Source organism: Atractosteus spatula, chromosome 5 (assembly GCF_055471065.1).
Source record: "Atractosteus spatula isolate fAtrSpa1 chromosome 5, fAtrSpa1.hap1, whole genome shotgun sequence".
Taxonomy (NCBI): Eukaryota; Metazoa; Chordata; class Actinopteri; order Semionotiformes; family Lepisosteidae; genus Atractosteus; species Atractosteus spatula.
Window position 1 is genome coordinate 16,930,868 of NC_142710.1, and position 24,439 is coordinate 16,955,306.

The 24,439-nt window shown below is 38.9% G+C and overlaps 1 protein-coding gene across 13 annotated transcripts in view; it reads right to left on the bottom strand.

Moving 5' to 3' along the window:
- The window catches only part of zmiz1a (zinc finger, MIZ-type containing 1a), a 157,890-nt gene that overhangs the window by 29,594 nt on the left and 103,857 nt on the right, over positions 1-24,439 (bottom strand). For 6 of the 13 annotated variants that reach the window (XM_088915930.1, XM_088915933.1, XM_088915932.1 and 3 more), the window contains 2 exons: positions 21,984-22,089; positions 3,609-3,644 (listed from right to left, as the gene is read on the bottom strand). In XM_088915930.1, coding sequence (XP_088772056.1) covers positions 3,609-3,644; positions 21,984-22,089 — 142 coding nt within the window. Of the gene's footprint in view, positions 1-3,608; positions 3,645-7,800; positions 7,924-8,383; positions 8,470-12,702; positions 12,764-21,983; positions 22,090-24,439 lie in introns of those variants that run through there. The other 7 variants (XM_088915939.1, XM_088915934.1, XM_088915931.1 and 4 more) reach the window with 4 other exon arrangements.

The window sequence follows — 24,439 nt, forward strand, 5'->3', positions numbered from 1 at the left end:
CCATGTAACTCACTGAGAACAAATCATCATTTACATTGATGACCTGGAGGTCCATTTCTACAGCAAGGCTTTTATTGGGGCTATCTGAAGGAAGTGCCTGTGCTCAAGGGTACAAGACCAGTGTCCACATCCAGGATTTGAAGCGACAGCCCTCTGGATGGGAGTCCAGAACCCTGACTTCTCCGCCACACTGCTGCCTCGGTCTGAATAAAGAGACCAAGCAAAGAACCGAACTACTTATCTGAATTATGCCATTAATTAAAAGTAGAACTCTTTCGAGTTTAAGTTGATGATGATTTTTTATCAAAGTGTATTTTCTAGGGTAACCAACAGAAAATTTACTATAATGCCTTTTCAATTTTACAGAAGGTTTTTCTTCAGAAAGAGCAAGCAGCAGGCTGCTTTTAATGAAGGTCAGGAGGTAAGCCCCCACCCTCTGATGTGAAGTAATTAGGGCTGGAGGAGCCGTAACGATGTGGGGAAGACCTGAAAGTCAATGCGAAAGCGTGTGTGTGTGAGAGCGGGGACTGAGAGGTAAGAACAGAAAGGTAAGGAGCCCCAGGTCAGTAGGAAGTTTGGTCCTGATAAAAAGCTAGTAAGGTTCCCAGTTTATGTAAAAATATTTTGGAAAAACTGCCTTTCTATATATGCCCATCCTTTGCATTTACAACTAAGAATATTGCAATTCAATCCAAACAAACAAGCTTCGTTTCCTATTACATCCTATTACTACTTTTTTCAAACTAAATCAACAATACGATGGATTTTATTTGATCAGAACCTAAACACACAAATCACAGACGAAACACAAAGCCCCATATGGCTATGAAAGTCCACCTACTGGCAACAAGACAAAGAATCTACTGCAGCCAAGAAGCTTAGGCAGCTCCTGTATTATCTGTCTTCCTCTTTTCTCTTTTCACGCCAACTTTTACATTATTTGGTTCCTATGTAAATGTTATTGCACGTTTATGTCAACGTGTTTTGCACATCTGGGGTGACTATTGTACACCTGCTTATTTAAATAGCATATATGGTTGAGAGGTGTACTCAAAGTCAATCTCATAGGCTGCTGAATGAGAATGAGAAAGACCAACTCCTTGCCAGGCAGCTGCTAATGGCAGACTGAGATCATTTTACTAGATTTCAGCCTTGTGTGTCCTATAGAAAGAAAATTGTGTTGTTATAGGAATGTTTTCTTTTCTACAACATCTTGTTATCTTTCATTTTAACGTGAAAACACAGCAATTTCTGAATATTTTATGTGAGAAAGTCATCCCTCAAGTCATAAGAATCATAAGAAGGATGTGGATGTTACACACTGCAATAATCAGTTTTACATTTATTGTCCAACTAAAATCTAAAAGAAACATCAAAATGTTCAGCCGTGATTATCACACAAAACCAGCATACCAGGAGTCCTCAGTATACCCCATGATGTATATCCACATATTTCTGTTTTTATTTTTCTTTGGAGTTGTTGATGACATTTAACTTCAAATTCAAAAAGCTTATTGACATGAACTACAATATTTCCAAAGCAATAACAAAACAATTGCATACATTTACAAAAAACATATTATTAATAGATATTTAGCATCAAAATGATCTATCTATATTGAGTTTCCTCCCCCCCAGTAGGAGTGGAAATGGGTCTGATTATGACAGGTATGAAATTCTGGAATTAGATTCATTATTTTAGGGAAGAATGTTTGTCTACTCCTGGGGTATTTATTGCAGAGCTGCAGAAGGTGCATCTCTGTCTCTGCTTCTCCCTGCTGGAAACACAGCCTATCCTTTCAGGCTGTTTTGCCTGTGTCACACAGTTTCTATGTCCAGGCTGTGGTCACTGAACCTGTCCTCTCTGGGCAGTCAGATCTGTCTGTGTCTAGTTTGGATGTCCAGGCTGTGATCACTGAACCTGTCCTCTCTGGGCAGCCAGGTCTGTCTTTGTCACCCAGTTTCTATGGCCAGGCTGTGGTCACTGAGCTTGTGCTTTGTCATGGTCTGTTTCTCTTTGCTCTCTCACATGCTGGTCAGATACTTGGCTAGTGCGTATGGTCTTTTTTAAGGTCTAAACTGTTTTCACCCATAGAGTGGTCAGTTCGCATGCATGATTTCATTAAAAATATTCATTGTAAAAAATATGTATCCATTATTTACTATTCGACAAAATGGGACATCACTGGAAGCAGGTAAATATTTTTGCAAAGCTGTACATACAGTATGTGCATGTGTATGATCATGTTAATGGATGTTAATTTCTAATATTTTATCAACAAGCTCTGATATGTTTAATTATTACAGAAGTATGTTTTTTTTTTTGCTTTGATCTGTCTGTACACTAATTCTCCTTTAAGCATCACAGATTGGAATGGGCTCCATCCAGCCATATCCAAGGACATTACTGTGCAGCAGAGAAACTGCTGATGGGGGAAAAATATTTCAAGACAAAACTGCAAAATGAGTGCTGGAGGTAGTGAGGAATTCACAATTGCTACAATCAGTGCATGAAAAGAGTAAAATCATAGTGCTGGAGAGCAGCTATTTCTGTGGCATTCTGTTGGGCTAGAGAAGGAAGAACTCAGCAGACGTCACCTTGAGGGGACTGGGAGTCTGGCCACATGGCCTCAGAAGACAAGGAAGCTGCTCCATTGAGTAGTTCAGGGAGAAAATAAGTTTGAAACTCTTTCGGGGCACAATGCGAAGGTTTGCTGTGCACCATGATATGCTAAATTATTAACTGAGAATGGGTTAAAGACAAGCAGGCAAAAATGCGGCCATTTCAGTTTTTCAGTTTTATCTTGTTAAAACATGATAGCTATGAGGACAGCTATTTAACCCCACTGTTGACAAGGGCATTAGCAACAGTGTCAGGGCAAACAGAAAACAGAAACACCCATCTGACTCTCTGAGGTAAAAAGTGCTTTTCTGCCCAGTCAAAGTCGGTGACAGTGTAAAGTTTGCAGGAGGTTATCTATCGAAATAAATCGAATGTACTGTTGGGCTACCTGTGTCCATATGAATCCATAATTCCACGCAGTAGACTTCCTGCCACAGAACTACTATGAGAGCAGTGTAAAATCTAATCAGAGAAGAAAACGTTTTGGCAGCCGACTAAGCTTCTAGTTACTTTCAAGTGGGAAGTCCCCACCGGTCTTGCTTGTTCATGATTATTTCTTTAATCAGCCACATGTACATTTTAAACACCAGAGAAACATCAGGGAACAACAAGGCTACAGTACAGTCAGAACTGCATCGGTTTCAACCAGGAAGCACAAGAACATTGGAAGATGCAAATGCAAACAAATAAAAAAAATGGCATCTTTTTCCCCTCTTAAAGCTATGAAAGAAATGGGTTTTGGTAGAAAAAAAAAATTCATGCGTGTGCACATATTTTACCTATCAGCAAATGGGCAGCCAATAAAGAAGCCACTGCCCCAGTAAAGAAGCACAATCAATACAATCAGATAGAACTTATTATGCTGGTGTGAGTTTTATAAAGTAAAATCAACAGTGAGAGTGAAGGCGAGGATGGCAGTGTAAACAGTATACGGTAGAACTGACGCACTTCACAAGGTGTACAATACTATAACATGTAAGAGTACCTGAATCACTCTGACATCTCCTGCAGGTGTTGGTTTCTGTAGGGTTCAAATTAAACAATTTATTGGGTGCGTGTAATGCAACTTGCAAAAGCAGCACAGCAGTTCAGCTTACGTTCAGATTCACAGTAAGGAACATAACGACCAAGGAGGCATTCAGAGTTCAGCTGCAACTAACATCCGAGTCATATTGCGCTTTACGTGGCAATCCTAATTCTCTTATCGTCTTTCATTATCGTCCTACATCACATGGCACACAGAACAACCCTCTGAAATACTCCAATTAACTTGCACATTTGTCAGGCTGTTGAATGTATACCCATATTTGAAGACAAAAATGAAATCTTTATTCCTCCTGTTGAGTTCATTTCCAATGAAGCACATTCAGTCTAGCTCTGCTTCTTTAACACTTCTCCCCTTTAATCTACTTATTAACAGGACAACATACTCAAACAAAGATAAATGCATTAGTCTGCTGTATATTTAACATTATAAGAAAGAGCTGTTTTTTGAAGATTGCTTTCAAACTACAAACAGAAATGCTCTCCTAGTACTGAAGAATAGAATGATTTGGTACAATGTTAATAAGCAGAGCTCATCTTTAATAACTTTAATAATTTTCTTACTGGCTCATCTTTAAACAATGAATGATCATTTCTGTAATACCACAATGCAAATTCTAAAACCATTTAACAGTTCAATTCTAAATACCACCTGTTCGCAACAGATTTAATTTTTTTAATAAACTTTAAATATACATAGTACGTATATTGTACTTAAATGTATTATAGTATTATATAATTACATATAAAACATATAATTACAGGAAAGGTTTTTGTATAAAATTGAAGAATCTGTCAGTCTCCTTATTAATACTTTGAAATGTTCTTAAAGATCACTTCAAAAATAGTTCCAGACACTGTCAAATTTCAAAAGCTGGGGATTCAATCACCCATATGTCTCTTAAAAACTTATTTTCTGCTGTTACAACCTTGAGAACTGGATTTCTAACTGTATACGGTCTTTCAGGGACTGTGAGAGCCCCTGCAGATAATGCCTGAACAGTGCTCTACAACCAGATAATCAGCAGTCAATATGAAATAGTGACAGAATGATACTGGGATTGTATTTACAGGGAAGATAATTATTTACACCAACGACTTAGATTACTTGCAGTTTATGGGTGGCAAATCTTTGCTTTGATTATTTAAAATGTGTCTCAACAGCGCTTTCATCCTAAGGACCAGCTTCACTGTAAGCAGTGAAACTAACAGTTTCAGACTTTAAGTTAGAAGAGGCTGTATCTGCTTCACTTTTAAGAATACACCAATTTCACTGCGCTTGAAAAATGAGCACTAAAGGACCTTATGACAAAACAAGAGTCCACATACACAAAAATAACAAATATAGCCATAAATCAAACTTAATTATTGAACGAAAATAACAGATGTTTACAAGGTATGCCTCTCCAGCTGTAATCCTGATTAATTCTATATCACCCTTTAGCTTCTCTGACAACATGTAGTTACTCTTGGTACAAATCACTAGATTTGCTGGAAAAGACTTATTAATAATAGACCTCAGTACTGCAAACAAGAAAACAGCAATAATGATTTTTAGAACTGCTTAAGGACACACAAAGATGTAACTATCAGCCTATTATCTTCCTTATTTATTCAGAGTCAATATTTATCAATGTCGCCATTTGAATAAAACTGGAGCTAACCTATGCAAATGGAGGCAGATTGCTCAGTAAACTTTTAATCTAAAACATTTAACAGGCATTTAATTCAGCACACTTACGCATTACACACAAGTGACCATTTTGCTCTTTGTAAAAATGTTTGATGTCTTTGGCAGAGCAGTTTACCACAAAAACAGTTGTGTGATGAAAACAAAAAAAAAACAGAGTGGAACAAGTTCTATAATTAGTCAGCAACTACACCTAAAACACTTCCCAAAAACTAAGAACACGCAGACAGCACAAAGCTAACAATATCTTGCAGACCTGCAGCCTTCTTCCTTCTTCCCCTTATTGCAAACAGGTTTACAGTAACAAACGGCTGATTAACAAAAACCCCTCCTCATCCAAGAACACAACTCAGTGCAATAAGAAAAACTATTTACGACAATAGTGTTTCCTATGATCTAGATTATTCTGTTATGTTATTATTACTTCTAAATCAGAAAACAATAAAAAAATAATGAGCGCAGCAAGCCGTTATATGTATTCTCACACAAAGGCAGGTACTGTATATAAGAGAGAAGAAGATTTTATTTTGCATTATTTTTAGCACAAAACACTTGTTTTCCGTGTTCCTAGTGCTAAGATAGCACACTCTGGGTGACAACATTACTCTGAGTTAACAATATAACAGTTATCTCACAGCTGGAAGATTGAGGAGGGTAGCTGGGCTCAGATCAGATGAAGTACAGTACTAACCTACACACTTCACTGTTCAAGATACTTGTAACAAAACAGCAGCACTAAAACCACCTCAGGGAAACCTAGTATGTCGATATGACTATCCAGCTGCAGTTCTGGAGACAGTTATACTGAAGCACATTTTAAAGGATATAGTTCAGCAGGAAAATCCTGATGGCTTACAGCCGGTGTGCAAACCTTCAGGTTCAAATCACAGTAGGCCAGGGTGAAAAGCAAGAGAATAACAATAAAAAAGACAACCACTTAGTTTTCCAGAATTTATGGTGGCCACCAATCATGGAAAATTATTATTTTCAAAGCATGCCCTGATACTGTCCAAAGTGCTGTTGTTTTCTCTCAATCATAATAATAGTAATGTTTTATACTTATTATTATACTTCTGATGATCTGTACAGGCTTAAAACTCTCTAGTACTTAATAAATCACTTTATTCTGGGGATACGTTCATAAGCTATCACAAAAATAGCTTTAAAAACATTACAAAAACCCCTCCATACTGGACATTCCCACCAGACGTAGAGATTGCTCTGCGCAGGGCCTACAGCGTCCCAGCTCAGCACTTAGAATAAGCCTAGGTCTCCATGACTGAGGGGAAAACGCAAACTTGGGAAATTTGCACAAACAAGCACCAAAGTCTGACTGGTTTTGGAGGGAAAAGATGGTTTTATTCAAATAAGTTTAATTAGCATGTTGCATGTCGAAATCCTGATATAAATCATACACACCAGCTAGCTTAGTTGTGACAGCATGGCACTATAAAGTTCAAGACTGCAGGTTACTGGTGAACTGAACACGTGTCCCTTTTAGATGGGGCATTTTCCCACATGCTTTGGTTTGACAGGTGTGGCCACACTGGGGGGTGAGGTTGGGTGCATAGAATAGAAGCTGGCCCTGTGTCTGCGTTCTGCCTTACAGATTCCCTGTACAGCCAATGAATTTATTTTGGAAGTTCATCCTACATAACTCTCTGCCTCTTCCTCCCCTCTTCCTTATGAGGAGAGGAGTTGAGTTGGTGTAGACCAGCATCATACTGACAATGCTCTACCAACAGATCAGTCCAACTGTCTGCCACTTTGTTACCATGGCCTTCACCCTGAAGAGACAGACCATGAATAATTATTGGCATTAAAATAAGTTATGTGGTAGAACTGCTAAATTGTAGTTGTGGTGTCACATTTATCTCTGAAATTATGACACCTGAGATATATTATATGGCATATATGTGTAAAAAGGAAAAAAACATGGAAGACAAAATAGAGTATTACAAAGTGACAAAGGGAATGTCTGCATACAGTTTCAAAGTAGTGTAAAGCTGAAACAACTGGCTGCAGGCCTGTAACAAACTGCTCAAAGACTGAAAAGAAAACTTCCCTCAAGTAGGTCAGCTCCTCTCTAGGAGGTAATCAAACCCATTTTGACCCTTTATGTGTAAGGAGTATCTGGGTCAAATGTAGTCCGTCAGCTGTTACACTGCAATGTTCCAGGCTGACTTTAAAAGTCCCATTCCGTTACTTAAAGCCACAGCAGGGAACCCCCCTCCAACATCTCTGAACCCCCGAGGGGCATCATAATGAGCAGGCACTACAAACGCATCCCGCTATCCACGCGGAACCCTGTTCTCACTCCACACCCCACCCCTGAGTGGATCTCACAGTTCACAGGTCTGCACATACTGCCCTCTCCACACTAACAGAACAGAGGAGCCCCCCCTCCTCCCCCCAAACACACACACACCTCCACCACACTTACCCACAAACAGCCACGCAATGTCTCTGTCTCCCTGTCTTATGTCTCTCTCTTCATTGCACAGAAAAGGGCACATATGTCTGGAAACACTTTTAGCTGGTATCTGCTATTGCAGAACAAAGGCAATACAGGGCAGCCTTAATCTCAGCACTAAGGAAGCCAGTAGCTATTTTCAAGCTTTCTGTTTCTCTCTCTCTCTCTGAGGGCACCCTTGCTCTGTTTTTCACTCTCTCTCCTCTCTTTGCCTGTCCAGCGACTGCACAATACACATCAATTATTCATTGCCAGTCTCTCAGTTTCACAGGCAAAACCAATCACAGATGGAGTCTTTGCTAATGGGCTCATGCTGTACTTGCCATCAGCTTCTTTGCACTCAGGCTACGAATACTCAGGAGACAATGGGAGGGAGAATCAGGTTAAGCTTAAAAAAAACTTCACACACCAGAAGAGACAGCAAGAGTCTATCAGATACATATTGGAGCAGTGTAGCTGTGCCTTGTTTCAAATAACCCCTGCAAGAACAGGAAGGAAGCCCTGCGTCCGTAGTGTTAAAGGGTTAAAAAAAAACAACCGCTTATCTCCTCACCTTGGATGTATGCTGCTGTTATTGATGTATCTTCTTTTTCTGTCTAGTGATCCATTGCTCCTTCTCCCAATACTCACATCACACACAAGCAGCCACAGCCACTTTGCCAGAAGGGAGGAAAAAAAAATGCAGGCAGCTCACATTTCAAACTTGCAAGGGGGGTGGCGCTTAATGTGCTAGACAGCCTGTATCTTGGCCTGTGGCCAACGCAACTAAAAAAGAGGCTCCAATCAATTAATTTAAAGAAACATTTGTTGCAGAAGTGTGCAATGAAATCATTTAAAGCATTAAAACTGCAAAGTCTTCAGATTGGTTAATTTACAGCTTGCATTTCCCCCTCTTCTGAGAATAATCTTGACTAAATCCTTCAAACTAGTCATGCTAATTAAGGTCCAGAGAAGGCTCTGCTATAAGGCAATGCTGGTGGCTTCCTGATGTGCAGAGCTAGAGTCAGTGTCGTCTGGGAGTGGGGGGGTGGAGGGGGGGGGGGCATTAAAGGAATATGTTTTGATTGTTTGCCGGCCTTTTTGACAGGAAATAACGTTACAGAATTGTAAGTTTTATGGAATTTAAAAATTTCTAAAACAACCTGTACCTCCACGGTGTGCATATTCAATAATAATAAATTACTATTTTCTAAACAATAAATACTGGTTCAACAATACTGGCTTGAGTTAAAACAGATTCGGTTTTGGTGTAATTCCATTTAACTGTAAATTTAAAAGAAAAGCGCAAACGTTTTTTTCTAATGTGTTATAATTAAATTTCTCTAAAAAGACTGTGTACAATGATTCAATGTAATGTGGTCAGAGCAAAACATGCTTTTTAAAATAAGAATCAAGCACTTTATATTCTCTTATTTCTGGTACTGTGTAGCCTCCTTCATTGCTTAATGTATTTTTAATGTGACTGTTTCTTTATGAAACACAACATTTTGATTAGGATTCCAAGGTGTCTTAAATAAAACATGCAAATGTATAAAGAAAGGGCTGAGAAAATATAGACCATTATCAAGTGGACATTTTATATTGATTCACGTTGGAATATTCTTGCCACACAAGTTAATCAACAGGTTTCGGAGTACTTTAGAAAAGGTGATAACTATCTTGCCATAATGCAAAATGCAGCTTTATCAAAATATTTTCACAGATCAGAAACATTACAGGTAGAGAGCTTCGAACATCACTTTTGCGATCTTAGTGTACAGCATACATGCAGTAACCAGGGAATGGGGAAATACTCTGAAAGCCCTGTTACATGGGGCATGTACACACCTTTCAGCAACTGGACTCCAGAGGCCCCTGATATGAAAGCAAGTCCCTGATGTACATATACAACCTTTTTACTTCTGCTGTTCAGCTGGGATCCCTAAAGCCTTCTCAGAGTAAAAACCAAGCTGACATTCTGCAAGCTCAAAACATTTGATTTGTGCAAGCATTTCTTTTCAGGCCAAGCAGGAAACGATATTCTATGATTTTGCTTCTTGAGTGAGAACTCCACTGCCTAAGTGCTGTTGCAGACTTCCCCAGGAGTTCTTTAGTTACAGAAAAATGTTCTGGCAGAGCACTTACACGGCTGTGGTAAAAAATAACCTGAGAAAATAACGACACCTGCAAGCTCTTACTGAGAAGCTGCCTTTGCAAAAGATTTAGATTTTTACGTTCACTTCTCACTTTCGTCTTCCAGCCAATGTGGGGAAGCACATCAAAGAATGATACATAGTCAAAAGTGTCAAATTTAAATCACATTATGTTCAAATTTTGCATTGAGAATATTGTGCACAACTGTGGTCATCATACGGCCATCATATTATTAAAAAAAATATTGCAGCTCTGGAATCAGTCCAAAGAAGAGGAACCCGGTGCATTTGCAGGCTTAAGGGAATGTCCTTCACTGACAAGGTAAAAAAATGTTTTTTTTTTCAATTTTTTCACTAAAGAAACGAAAGGACCCAAAACCTGGCAAAATCAACCCACTCACCATCTTCAGAATCAACACTGAAACACAAATCAGAGGGGACAAGTAAAGTTACGTGTAAGTGCACTTGAAACTGAAAACAGGAGGTTTTCACACAAAGTGTTGTGAGAGTGTTGAACGAGCGACGCAGCCATGTGTTCCAAAGCTAATAAAATGTCTTTTTTCACAAAACAGTGGGATGAGTTTCTCAGATCAACTGGCAACCAAAGAGTATAGATGAGCCTAAAGGCCCCGTCTTGTTTGTACCGATTCTTAGATTCTTATGCCAAGAAGACTTGTCTTGGAGAGTCACAAAAAGCTCTAAAATTGATTTTGGAAAGGGTTGGGAAATCTTCAGTTAATCTAATATCAGTGCACAGTTAAAACGTCATTCCCTTTTGCTAGAGAAAACACTGAGGGTATCCGGTTTACATGACAAACAGAGAGAGGCTCTAGTAATATTATGTCTGACTGACAGAGAGCGTGTTTTCCTGACTGCTCGCTGTGGTTGATGCCACTTCCTCTCTCACAATACTCTAAATAAAACCTCGGTCTCCATTTTAAAAACCACAGCTGCGTCTAAAACCAATGACCAAATCTTCAAGAAGTGAAAGGACACAGTTGCGCTCACTGTGCTGTTTTTCCAAAACTGGTCACTTATGCCTTTCTATATATATTTCTCTAAGAAATAATCCCGTACTTGAAACATTCCCACCAGAAATACAAGATAAGAATGACAAAGTGAACAAGGGGTTAAAAGAACTGAAAGATGCTTAAAAAAAATAAAAATGCTTGATTCTGCTGGCAGGTACACTATAATTAGGTAAGGATATCAGCACTACTGGAGATTAAAGAAGCCAATAGAGTAGCATTACTGTACTACAAAGAGAAACTAACAATTTTAAAGTGGCTGAGAGTGTGAAAAGACTGCAGGCAAGTATCAAAAAGGGAGGCAGCCTGCTGCTGTGGGAACAGCAAGTTAACGGCCTTCAAGTGTTAGTGTGGTGTTTTTCAAACAAATCTTTGAAGTAACAATGAAGGAGGGGTCAGTCTGGCTGCTGCTGTTCACATCATCGAAACCTCTAGTCTCTGACCACGGCGGATGTGATCCAATACACATATGTATAGCTAATTTTGGACACCACAATCCAGCATGACAAATGCCTTCTTAAAAAAAAAGAATTAATATTCCAAAACAGGTCACTCACTGACAATGGGCTTATATTTCTGTGAATATTAAACATTGTATATGAACTTCAGAAACATTTTGTTTACGAAGACAACAGACAGGTGAGGATCCACAGTGGTTCATGTCTTAGCCAGTAAAGGCGTTTATTCAGAGTGCACTGCGGGGGCGAGTCCGGGCTGCTGCAGACTGGAGGCCGGCAGGAATGTTGTAGGGGTACCTGTGGCTTGCTGGGCACTCATGAGCCCACACTGTGGAAGGAAGTGTGACTCAGAGCAGTGTGTGAGCGAAGCCTTCATCCCAGCTGAGCTGCCATGAGTGTGGGAGAAGTAAGCTCAGCTGAGTCACAATAGCAGATTCCGTTTGCTTTTATTTAAAAAGTCAGTTCCAGATTAAAATAAAAGTGAAAGATCCATTTACTATTTCACTAGATTAATAAGATGTGATCTTTTAAAGAGCAACATCAACAATTCGTTTTGCCATTTATAATGTATTCAGTTTACTCATTTATTTTAATGCATGCATACATATCCATACTGCTCTGAATAGTCTGATACAAAAGTTGATTTGCACTTATTGGTACATAATGTTTTTAATGCTTATTATAATGTTTTATTTGTATAGTGCTTTTTACAATGGACATTGGCACAAAGCAGCTTTACAGATTTCTGGGCCTAAACCCACAGCCAGCAAGGCTAAGGTGACAGTGGCAAGGAAAATCTCCCTGGACTAAAAGTAGGAAGAAACCTTGAGAGGAACCAAGGCTCGAAAGGGGGAGCCTATCCTCCGCTGGCCAGCACTGTGTTAAATTAGAATTCACACATCTGAGAGTCGTCTATATTGTACTGCTAAAAATTCACTGGTTTAAAATAACCATCATTTTATCTAAATCATTATATTTCGTATTATATTTTCACAGACGTTTCCCTTAGAAAACATACAATTATACGGTAGCATATAACCTAAAGTAATTTTGTCAATAAACAGAAGTCCATGACATAGGAAAAACACCTGCTGTCAAAATAATAGTGTCAGCACTATCAAGAAATTAGAACATCTTTTTTTCTAAAAAAAATTAAAATAAGAAAAACAAAACAATGACAGGAGAGAAAGTTGTAAACAGCTTGTCAGGCTGTGCTTAGCCAAAACAAATGTGGAAGTCTGGAGGAAATCCTACCTTGCGTTGCCTGTGTATGCGTCCTCCTGTCAGTGCCTATAGACGGTGTACATGACATGTGAATTACAGCCCACATTGGAAGTTATCTGTCATGGTTGACACAGACAATTTGCTTGCTTTTACACTGGGAGACACAGGACTGTACAAATGAACTGTTTGCTGATTTACAGGCTGCCAACAGCATTCCTATGCAAAGTAAGTTCATTCTTTACATTCCTGCAGGAGGTGAGGCTTGTCACTCCTCAGCTTGCACTTTGCCAACTCCCCCTGCAGTCGAAGATCACTTTTAATCCAAATGACATTCACAAATGTGGACCACGACAACGAAATTTAAACCAAATGCAGAACAACTTAATTTAAAAAATGCTTTCAATCACCTACGATGAAAGATAGACTGTACAAATTGTACAGTTATTGAGAGTGCTTCCTCATTTATTCCTAAATCAAGATATTAACCTGCTGGCACTAGACCTAAAGAACAGCCAGTTTTAAACCTGCTCCTACAGGTTTATTTGTCATGCATTAGTTTATCACAGATGATCTACAAGGCGTAAAATCAAAAGCATTTTTTACCAAACTACATAATCTGAAATCTTTTAATTAAAACCTACTGTAGTATACCTATTCCTTGATTGACAAATGAAATTTGAGAACACCATTGCTTGTATATGATAATTAGTGTATTTACCATAGTACAGTCATTAAGATAAACAGACCAGATAAATGTGTAACAATTGTAAGAACGCAGAGGCACTAAAGAACTGTGTTGTGGGAGGTCACGCTATTAGTACGGTGTCTCCTGACTACGGCTATAAAGGAAGGCTTTATAAAGGATCAGGAATGAAAATGCACACTTCATTATAGAGAAAATTCATAAAACTGATAATCAGAAACTGAGGGATAGGTCTATTGGTATTGCAATTAAAGAAGATGCTCTTTTAGATCAGACCCCAGGATCACAAACATGAAACGGGAACATTAAGGGACTGGGTGTCATCTTGTCTGAGAGACTTTAAAATAGCTGAGGATGAACCCACCTGGGCACTGCAACACCTGTCACTGGACCTGCATGGGTCTCAGAGCAGCTCTTGCATGCAATCCAGAACTCCTGTTCTACATTTTATACAGGGTTTTAGAAATGTCTGACAAGGAACATTATATATATATATGATATTATAACATTAACCTTATATACATTTTCTTCAGAATCTTACTAATTACAAATTACAGCATATAATACGTGAACACACATATTTAAGCATTTGTTCTTTCAGGAGCTGACAGTCGTAAGCCTTGCTGATACTCACCTTCGAGAGAGGAACCGTACATAAAACAATGACGTCCAGAGGCGCAAAAGAATCATAACCAGTGGGACACAGCTAGTGAGCTCAAGATGTTTATAACACTACAGAGTTTTTTTTTAAAAAATCAATACTCTGTCTTCCTCACTTCATCAACAATTCCACCTGACAGTTTGCTTGCCTGCTCACTTCAAATCTCCAAAATCACTATTTTACTATTGTGCAAGTATCCCAATAAATAATGTAGCATTCTGCTCTAAGCGAAATGTATATATTACTAATAACATAGAAAGTTGTAGCAATGGCTGCTCATTGAAACATACACTAAAAAAATTAAATTGGTAGTGACATTTCTATGCATATTTTAAGTAGGTTGGACTCCTTTCACATTATTGTCCTGATTCTAACTCTGAAAACATCTAATTTTGGTGTTATCATAAACAATAACGCAAGACCTGTACCTGTGTGGTGAGCTTAGAACTTGAAATCTTTGTGAGCTGATGTACAGCATGTGCAGTGAGGACAGTTCATTAAGACACAGGCGTTTCAGATATGAAATATCAGTATGGTGGGTGTGAGGCTTTAAGCTGGTGTGCTGCTCAGTTCTGTTTTCTTCTTTCCTTTGTCTCCCTGTGGCTTGGAGGTTTATTAACACCAATGTGCCGACAAGGATGTTGTCACAGCTGTCAATGGGCTGGCTGCAAGATCAGCAGTCTTCCTTATCACTGACAATTAGTCACTAGTAATTGGCCACTGTGCTGGGTCAGAAGACAAGAATGAAATGAAAGACTTCAGATGGCTCTGACTGAGGATTTGCGGCACTAAAAGAAACCATACTTGTCCTTTCTAACAAGAAAAATGAAAATGGAACTGCATTCACATTCACTTGAAAGGCAACAAACCTTTCACAACCCTATAAACATACATGCTTTTGCAGCTTCTGGAAGATTTGAGTTGAGTGTTCTTTTGTTATGCAGTCTAGACTAAGCCTCTGAGTGAAACAAAGCATCATTAAAATTCTTGTAGTAACTAGCTTTTGAGTTTCATGCTATGACTGGTCTGAAACCAAGCAATTCTATTTCAGCTTAGACACACCTCCAAACTGTCAAAATATCTAAAGTCAGTAAGATGAGGATGTCTAACAGCTATCACTGTTCTCTCTGGAAATCATTTCAGGAAAGAGTTTTTTTAATGCAAATTTTTGTGCAGCAAGACCTGTACATACAGCAGCTGACAAAAAGGTACAAGATGGACTTCAAAACCGGAAATCTGCCACACTACTGGAAAACAATTCATTCCATTCAAATTATAATGTTCTAACAGAGAAACAGGTTAAGATGTTAGAAAACTAAATCAGTATTAAGCCTGCAAGACAAACACTGAGAACATACTCGTGTCGATTTAGCCTGATCTATGCCACATAGCTTGTTTTAGTTAAGACAATTCAAATGCTCTGTTCACATTTTGTTTGGATTAAACCGTTGCCCCCACAAAGAGTAAAGAGAACTTCATGCTTTGTCCAGAACCTAAGGTTAGCTTGGGTACAATTTAAACACTGAAATTCTCAAGCAAATACATCAGTGTGTTTACATTTTTGGCACATTTAGTGAAAACTAATGAGATATTATGACACACCAAATTCCTTTTTCCAATTTCTGTATTATAACCAAAAAGATACAAAAGGAGGCAAAAAAAAGTTTAGCCCTCTGGTGCGCATTACTGTTCTCCTAAATTGCCTTCTCTGCTTTTCCCTGAAACTTAAGACATTCCTTGCGCCTATTCAAGCAAGAGCAATTTGGAATGTGCCATTCTGAACAGCATGGGGAGAAACGTGATCAGGCGCTTTCCTAAATCAACTGTGTTATATTTTGCCGGTGTGTATGCCGGCCAAGGTGTGTGCAGTCATTTCCAACGAGACTTTACTCAAACTCTATTTGTCAAAACCCTGGTCAGGATAGAGGCTGAGTAATTTTAATCGGAATAGCAGGTTGAAGAGCAGCTGAGATGGCGATGCTGTGTTTGACCCTGCGCAGTGGATGGATAGCCCCAGTAATCACAGATTAATAGATCAGGCTAATCCTTTTCACAGGAAGGTCACAGACAGCTACTTCCCTCCCTGGGCCCAACCGCCCCACCCCCAGACACCATCCCTGCAATGGCCATTTTCCCACATCCCTCCCCCAGCAGAGTTACCCTGTGTGCTTGCAAATGTGTGGGGCTCATCCATTTTTTTTTGTTTTAGGGGGAGAGAAACACCCATCTTTCTCTCTCACAGGAAAAAAAAAAAGTTGTTTCTTCAAAATATAGTCAACTCATTTGTTCATTCAAACTTTGTGTCTGAATTTCCTTTTTCTCCACGTGCAAGGGGTCAGAATCAGCAGTTCATGTTTTCAAAAGAATGTCTGAAAAGAATGCTGGCCTTTCTTGCCCAGAAAAACAGGGGAAAAGGATGCACGCCTCTTCCTTAATGCCACATAGAAAATATGACACAGTCCTATTCCAGGCCACAGAACGAGCCACAGCAGTGTTGAGTCATTAAAGCTTGGTCAGGCTAGCTCTGACCCAGTTTCTGTCCCTGTTTTTATCAGTGTTAGTTTTTAATAATCTTTTCAATGTGTCAGTAGAAGACTACACTGTGAAGCTTTCAAAGGCCGAAACCTCATTTTAAAGCAAGTTACTGCTCGTGCTCACTACCATGAATAACACTTTGTTTATGCTGACAGTGACCTACTATTGTCGCTGTCTTTGGCAGGTGAGGAAAACAGCACGTGTTCATTAGCACTCACTCACCAGTGGGCGGCTGTGCATTTTCTGTTAACACCAGATCAAGAGAAACTGCAGAGGCTTCTGCTTTCATCACATTAAGAACATTGATGTAAAACAATTGCAAGTTTTACAGGACAATGTTCCTCTACCATCTATCAAATGATGCTGAGCAGGGAATGGAAACAGAAAATTAACAAAATCTTGGTCTTATAAGCAAACGATACATTTATTATACACCTTTCAATCTTATTTGGCTTGACAGGCCAGCAGCACTATATTGTGGAATTGATTCAGTTAATAAAAATGAATTCTATCAATGAGCCAAACTTATCTGAAAATAATGAGTGTGACACTAGAATCAATATGAAGAGTTCTTGCTCATTTTCAGAACTTTCTTTTGAACGGAGTTTGGGAGCAGCGGAGGACTGGTTTACCCAACAGCAGGGTTTTGACACTGAAATGTTTGCAAAATGGGATTTCTGAAAAAAATAACAGGAAATTCCAGTTTCATGGAAAACCAAAAACTCCAAGAACCATGAACTGGAGCACATCCAAAATAAAGCTTTGTCTTCTTATTTTGCCTCCTAAATCCTAATTAAATGGCTCTTTTTAATTGCATATACTGTACCATTCTAATCTGTACTTTATGCAGCTTGTGTTTAAAACCCCAACAAAACTCTGAATTTAAAAAGGTTAGAAAATATTTTTCTTTGGGATAAACATGAAGCACTCTGTGTACTCTAATCCAAGCAAATCCACTTACATAATGGGCTCTTTCCTTAGCAAAATGCAAAATTTTAAACCATGGCAGTGTCTTCATGTTTTTGAGTCACAGCTCTTCCTCTAACCAGAGGGCTAAAGACCATAAACATGACAGAAAGCTCATGCCTGCTAAATTCATTTCACATTGCAAACCTCAGCCGCTTACTGTTAGTAATTATGTCCTGAAACAGCCCAATAGCACAGACAAGTGCTCATATTGTGGACAGGCCCATGACATTCACCAGCAATCACAACATTCACAGTCACAGCTTGTCAGGACCAGTGTGTCAATGAGCGTGTAATATTGCTTTTAGACAGTGTGCAGCTGGCTGAAGAACAGGTATTTAAGTTAGTGTTTAATAATGAGTCAAATGTAACACTGGCTTACCAAACATGTTATAGAATAATAATAATCAATAATAATTACTTTCACTTATATAGTGCCTTTCTGGACACTCCACTCAAAGCCACTCCACTCAGAGACTCTACACCACCAATGTGCAGTCTCACCTGGATGATGTGACAGCAGTCAAAATGCACCAGTACACTCACCACACATCAGCTATCAGCGGGGAAGAGAACAGAATGATGAAGCCAGTTCATTGATGGGGATTTTTAGGAGCCAATGAATGTTAAAGGCCAGTGGGAAATTTGGCCAGGACACCAAGAAACTCCCTGGAATTGTTCTCAGGACCTCAGTTATACATACATTTTTACAGTATAGTGTCCCCCATCACTATACTGGGGCATTAGGACCACCTAGACCGCAGGGTGAGCACCCCCTCCTGGCCCCACTAACACGTCTTCCAGCAGCAACCTTAGCTTTCCCAGGAGGTCTCCCATCCAGGTACTGGCCAGGCTCACACCTGCTGAGCTTCAGTAGGCTGCCAGTTGTGAGGCACAGGGTGATACAGCTGTTGGCAGCTATAAGAAATCTCTTAAAAATGATAAATCCTGCAGAAGCAACATTCTATCTCTGTAAAGACATGGTTTAAATAACAATTTAATTACAGGTTACAATTATTCATTTATAAAGCAGACTATTGTTATGTTTAAAGGCCATGCCACATAAAGTTTGGGCAATTATATGTGGAATTCAAATAAGTTTGCCTACTACATTCAAATTAGCACCTGCATTGTATGAAGACTGCCGAGTCTCTGCATCACTCTCCTTGTGTGTGCAGGCGATCAAAAAATGTTTCTGGCATTGAAAGGGTGTGTGACTGCAAGCTCTGATTTACACATTCAAATAAAAGAAGGTGAATGCAAAGTTTGGGTAAAGAAGTTCTGGTTAGTTTTTCCTACTTGAATGCATCTGTTACTGTGCTTCTCCCTGCCTTGCTCACACCTTTACTTTTGCTATAGGACATTCATTGTTTTTTAGTTTTTTTTTTGTCCTCTAGCTGTGTTTATGACAGATGGCTAATGGAACTCTCGCAGAACTCTAATTTAAAAGAATAAGAAACTAGGGAACCTTTTTTTACAAGACATGTGACCAATTCTAATTATAAGAATATTAGAATAATCATCATCCCCATCCATGCTCCATCATCAGGCTTGCCCCAGGTTTTTATGACCAAGCACCCAGGACCTTGGTTTACCATCTAATTTGGAAGACAACAACTTCTCCAGCACAGTGTTCCCAGTCACCATAATGGGGCACTAGGCTGGAAATACTGGTCCAGAGGAAAGATCACCACCTACTGGTCCACAAACACTATTTACAACAGTAAACAGCAAAAGTTCTAATACATTGGGTAAGTCATACATCTAAATGATTTAATAATCTATTGCACGTTTTACATAATCTTTTGCTTGTAAATTCCTTGGTCTCATTATATCAAGAGCAAATATATTTAAGTTTTAAAATTACAAGCGGTAGGCTAAGTACAAAGCTTCGGAAAAACAGAAAAGCAGAAGGAAAATGCAGCAAGAGCAAAAAAAAAGAAGCTCCTTTTTGTGCTTCAAGCCACAGTTAAAAAACATCAATTCAATGAGAAAAACTCAGTTTCCAGCCTCATGACCCCCCTGATGTCCTTAACACATCATTTTCTCCCTATCATAGAAACAAATCAGGATGGACAACAGGAAAGCTAAATAAATTATTCTTGAGATAGTATGGAAATAATATTTAATTTACCCCCCCCCCCCCCAACTCTACCTAACTAATCTAGCAGCAAATGTATTCCAGTATAGATCTATTAGCTGGAAGGTACTGAATCTTTTCCAACAGACCCACTGTATCACAGACACTAAGTCCCTGTCTCTGATATCAGATGTCCGACCCATTGTCGCCATCCTGGCCATCATGTGATTTGCTTACTGCAGTTTCTCAGCAACGGCTGGGTGAATTTTCAATACAACCTTGCCCTGAGGCCTCGATGAGTGGTTTTTAAGAGCCATCTTTCTGACAAGGCTCTCAGTATGCTCTGCTCTGGCCGTCTCCCTGTCTGGCCCCTGAATGCCCTTGTGACAAAGGTACGAAGAATGCAGTGTGGTGGTAAACCAGGGCATGGATCACAATTGTTCATTGCAAATCCTTTAACTCTCACTCCGTGGTAATTTAAGATGCAGGAGAAGCATTTGTTTCCTTTTGGATTGCAAAGGGGTTCCTCGGAACACGATGGCTTCCGAAATGTGTACAGAGTGTCACTTGACATGATTTTAATGGGTAGGCAATCCAACACTTAGGATTGTGATTTTAGCACATAAAGTGGAAGCAGATTGAAGGTTTACCTGCTAACAAAGCTATGAACTGCCAACAGGGAGGGAAAGGTTAAAAACAAGGACAAGAAAACAGTGCTGTTTCGATTTTACTGTTGTCTCCCAGGGGAATTCATGCATTTATCTCTCGCTGTCATCTTGATACCTTACAAACCCTGACTGGGCTGGAACACATTCCCCAAAATATCCTTAATAGCTCTGCAACACTTCCAAAAACATCTTAGAAAAACAACACTTGTCACAAAACATATTCAGGTACTTTTTCTGTACTCCCTAGAATCTGAGCAAAAGTAATTATCAAACAGAGATTCCCCGTTGAGGCAGTAGTACAGGGACAACGGTGAACCACAGTTTATGGATTTGAGGGTTTCGACTGTCCCACAGTTGCCATAGTTATCAGCAGAGCTTTCAGCCATCCTTTTACCTTTACTTTATAAAAAAAGTTTCAAGCCAGAAAAAGTCATCTATCATCTTTCCCATCTACTTTACATTGACAAATGTACAAGATAAAGGACATTTCAGAAGATATTTCTAACTATTTCTGGTGCACCATTCAGGCTTAAATGCATTTGTGGCAGAATAAAAACTTGCTATGGATTCTTCTCAAATGCATTATGTCATTCCTGTTGAGACCATGTGTGAGACATTCATCTACAATCTCAGAGTGACAAGCAAAACACCTCCAAAACCACCAATAAATACATTCTGAAAAACAAATTTGATTTCCTAGAGAAGCCTTGACGCTAGATCGTTTTTTTTTCATAGTTCAGAGCGTAAGCAGAACAAGCAACAGCAGTGTACTTCAAAAATGACAAGCTAGCTAGATGTGTCCACATTTCTCCTTCAGACTAGCCAGGCCTAAGGCAGAATTCAGCAGTTGCACATGCAGCATGCTAAGTGTTCCTGATGAACTGCTTTCCCCTAAAACATTTTCCAAAACATCTACTGGTTTTAACTTTTTCAAGTGTTAAACATACCTTTTTTTAAGAAATAGAAAAAAACATAAAAAACCCTTTTCATGGTTTTTAAAACTATTTAAACCAAAGCTGTAATTAAAAGCATCAACGCAGAGCATTCAGCTAACAGTAAAATCAATGTATTCTACAATCAGACTTTGTTTTGGCAGCTACCTACATTCACCAATAGAAAATGCAAAACATCAACAAACTGGTTACGTTTCTTTTTTCACAGCATGGAAATCAAGACTGTACTTTCAACCAGCAACCAATGAATCACAGTCTCCTTCTCATCGCGTAATATGACATTACTTTCATGTTCCAGTAAATTTGCCTGAAACCTTGAGATGACTCGCTCACGAAGTACATTACATTATCTTTCATAGGAAGGAATAAAAACTGGAGATGCTGAAATCTTAATAAAAAACTACAATGGGAAGCCAATGTAAATTAATATTCAATACATCTAATATTCTCCATGAGAACCTCGCTGCAAAGTGAGAATACAACTAAATGTCCATAATTAATCAGACATAAGAGAGAAAAGCATGCCATACAATAGCAGGAACATTCAGTGAGATTTGATAAGATGTATCAACTTAAGTTATGTTGATTTACATCCGAGGTTACAGCAGAGATACATGTAGGTTAAAGAGCCCCATTAATCACTCTTGTAATGTGGTTGGTAAAATTATCTCGAGTCGGAAGGAGAACTTTACTTCACACTGGATGCGGTCCAACACAGTATAACGGACAGAAGGCATGGACTTACCTGCCGATTTTGGAGTGAATTTGTCCCGGTTTGCGGCGCACACAGCCAGGAGCCGGTATCCCAGATCCAAGTCAAAGCCTTGCTGGGCAGCAACTCGGCTGACGACCTGGACAAGAGCGCACAGTCAACACCTGCGGGATCCCAAGGAACCCCACACGGAGCACCTTCACCCCAGAGAGCCAGTGTTATCCCAGGAATCCCTTCTGGGCTGTGTTTATTTCATGGCTGGCCCCAGAGCAGGAAGCAGCTGTGCAGAATTATTTTCAGTGCCCCTGGCTTAGTGTTAGGCCTTTCCAGTTTAAAACCTGCTCCCATGGGAAGTCTGGAAGTTAGCTTTGTAGTGCGAAACTGACTTTTGTTACTCCTAGACTATATTTTATTATTCCAGACCATGCATCAATTAAGCTGTTTAACTGTTCTATCCCACTGCACACTAATCACTTGCTTAACTTTGCATATTATAAAGACCTTTATATTATAAGATCTACATTAGAAAGGGCTTTCTGTGAAATTGTATGAGCAAAGGCGCTGAGGTTAGAAAAATGCCTGGGTTTTTAAAATTTCTTAAAAACACTCCAGAATGGTTTTCCGATTTATTTTAAGTATTGCAATGCCAAACGTTGCTATATGATTGCATGTTTGCATAGGGTCTCTCCAAATGCTAGCTTCCTCTCACCTCCAAAGACTTGTTAGGTTAACTGGTATCTCTAAATTGCTTCTGTGTGTGTGAGGCAGTGTGTCCTGTCCAGGGTAGATTCTCCCTCTGCACCCTGTTCTTCCAGGACAGGCTCAGAGCTACTGCAGCCCTTACCAGAAATCAGGGCCTTTTATTGTAGGTTTGTTCTTTAAGCCTTTCCACTATATCTGCTTTCTGCTCAAAAGTTACCAATTTTTGTCTTAGGCCTGCCACATCCCTTGACAAACTGCCCAGAAATACGCCTGCTGAAAACGAGGCATGCATAATTAGTGTGTACCTCATTTTAAAAATAAACATCCATGTTATTAAAAATGCATATACTTATCATCAGCAACAGAAACCTATTACCCTATGTATGCACTATATTTATGCAACCTATCACTCTATTTATGCCTGATTATATTTTGTGAATTTATGCCACTGCACGTGATCTTTCTTTTGATGCTCAGTATATCTTTTATTTCCGGTTAAGGATAATTTATATAGATTAGAGGGAGGAAGGTTAACAAAGATGTCCTATAATTTATTAATTAAAAAAATTCTGACATTAAAGACTATGCATTCTTATTGACACGTTCAAAAACATTTTTGCTTTCAGAGAGGGCAAAAAAGAAAAAAGCTTTTTTTTTTCCTAATCATGCTGTCAGATTAAATTTCTAGACAATTTTATTTTAGGCAAATAATATTTAGTAAGAAACAAAACCTAAATTGTAGCCGGAGTGAGAAATACTATCTGAGAATGTTTTATTGCAGATTTGTGTTTTTGCAACTGATATGATTTCTGCTATATGAAGGGCCAAATTACAAAACTCCCACCAACTTGAATTTCTATATTGTGGGTACAAGGACAATTCTTGCCAGGTGTAAGGATAGCGGTCTATCAGACGAGCATTCATCCACTGGGTATTAATTACATTCCTACTTGACGGCTAATACCTGCTTAATAAGCATTTTGCAGATGGTTAAAGTAAAAAAAAAATTATACAGAAAAATAAATATTACATGCACACCCAAAACACTGCATTAGGTTTTGAAAAATCAATTTTTGATCCCTTTCAATAAAAACAATTTAGAATATAATGAGCAGTTTGCAGATGTAATTGAGTAAACTGGCTTTAGTAGACAAGGTAAATGTTTAGTTGTAAAAAAACACAATCTCACTGAATTCAAATCAGTCTTTGTGTTAGACCAGCAGGCAGGAAAATAATTCCCATTTTACTTGTATAATCTGAGTATTTTAGATCCTGCCCCCCAGAGAGCCACTTACCTCAGAAGAACAAACATGACAAACTGACACAGACACTGCAGTTTTGATTACAGTATACGGTACATTACCTGACTAGCATACTGTAACAATGCACAGTTTGTTTTGGGTGGTAGGGAAGAACCGCAACAGAAAATTGGGAAAATTAATTTTAAATGAAAAGGCACAGGAAGAAAAGGGGATAATAACTTATTAAAGAAAAAAAAATATCCACAGCAAATATTTCCTGGCCTAAGGCTAGCACAAAGAATCAAAAAAGTATAGTACCTCATGCAACCACTTAACTGTCTAAAACAGTGACATAGACCAAACACTTGACTTTAGGATTTACTGTATGACACCGTGAGAAGTTGCAGCACAGGCCAGCTTATAGGATGGGCTGAGCAGTGTGCATCTTAGGATAGCTTGGAATTTCACTGGAGGAAATAATAAGCAGAAATTACATCTAAAACATAGACTGACCTCCTGGTACAAAACAGCTCTGTCAAAAAATAA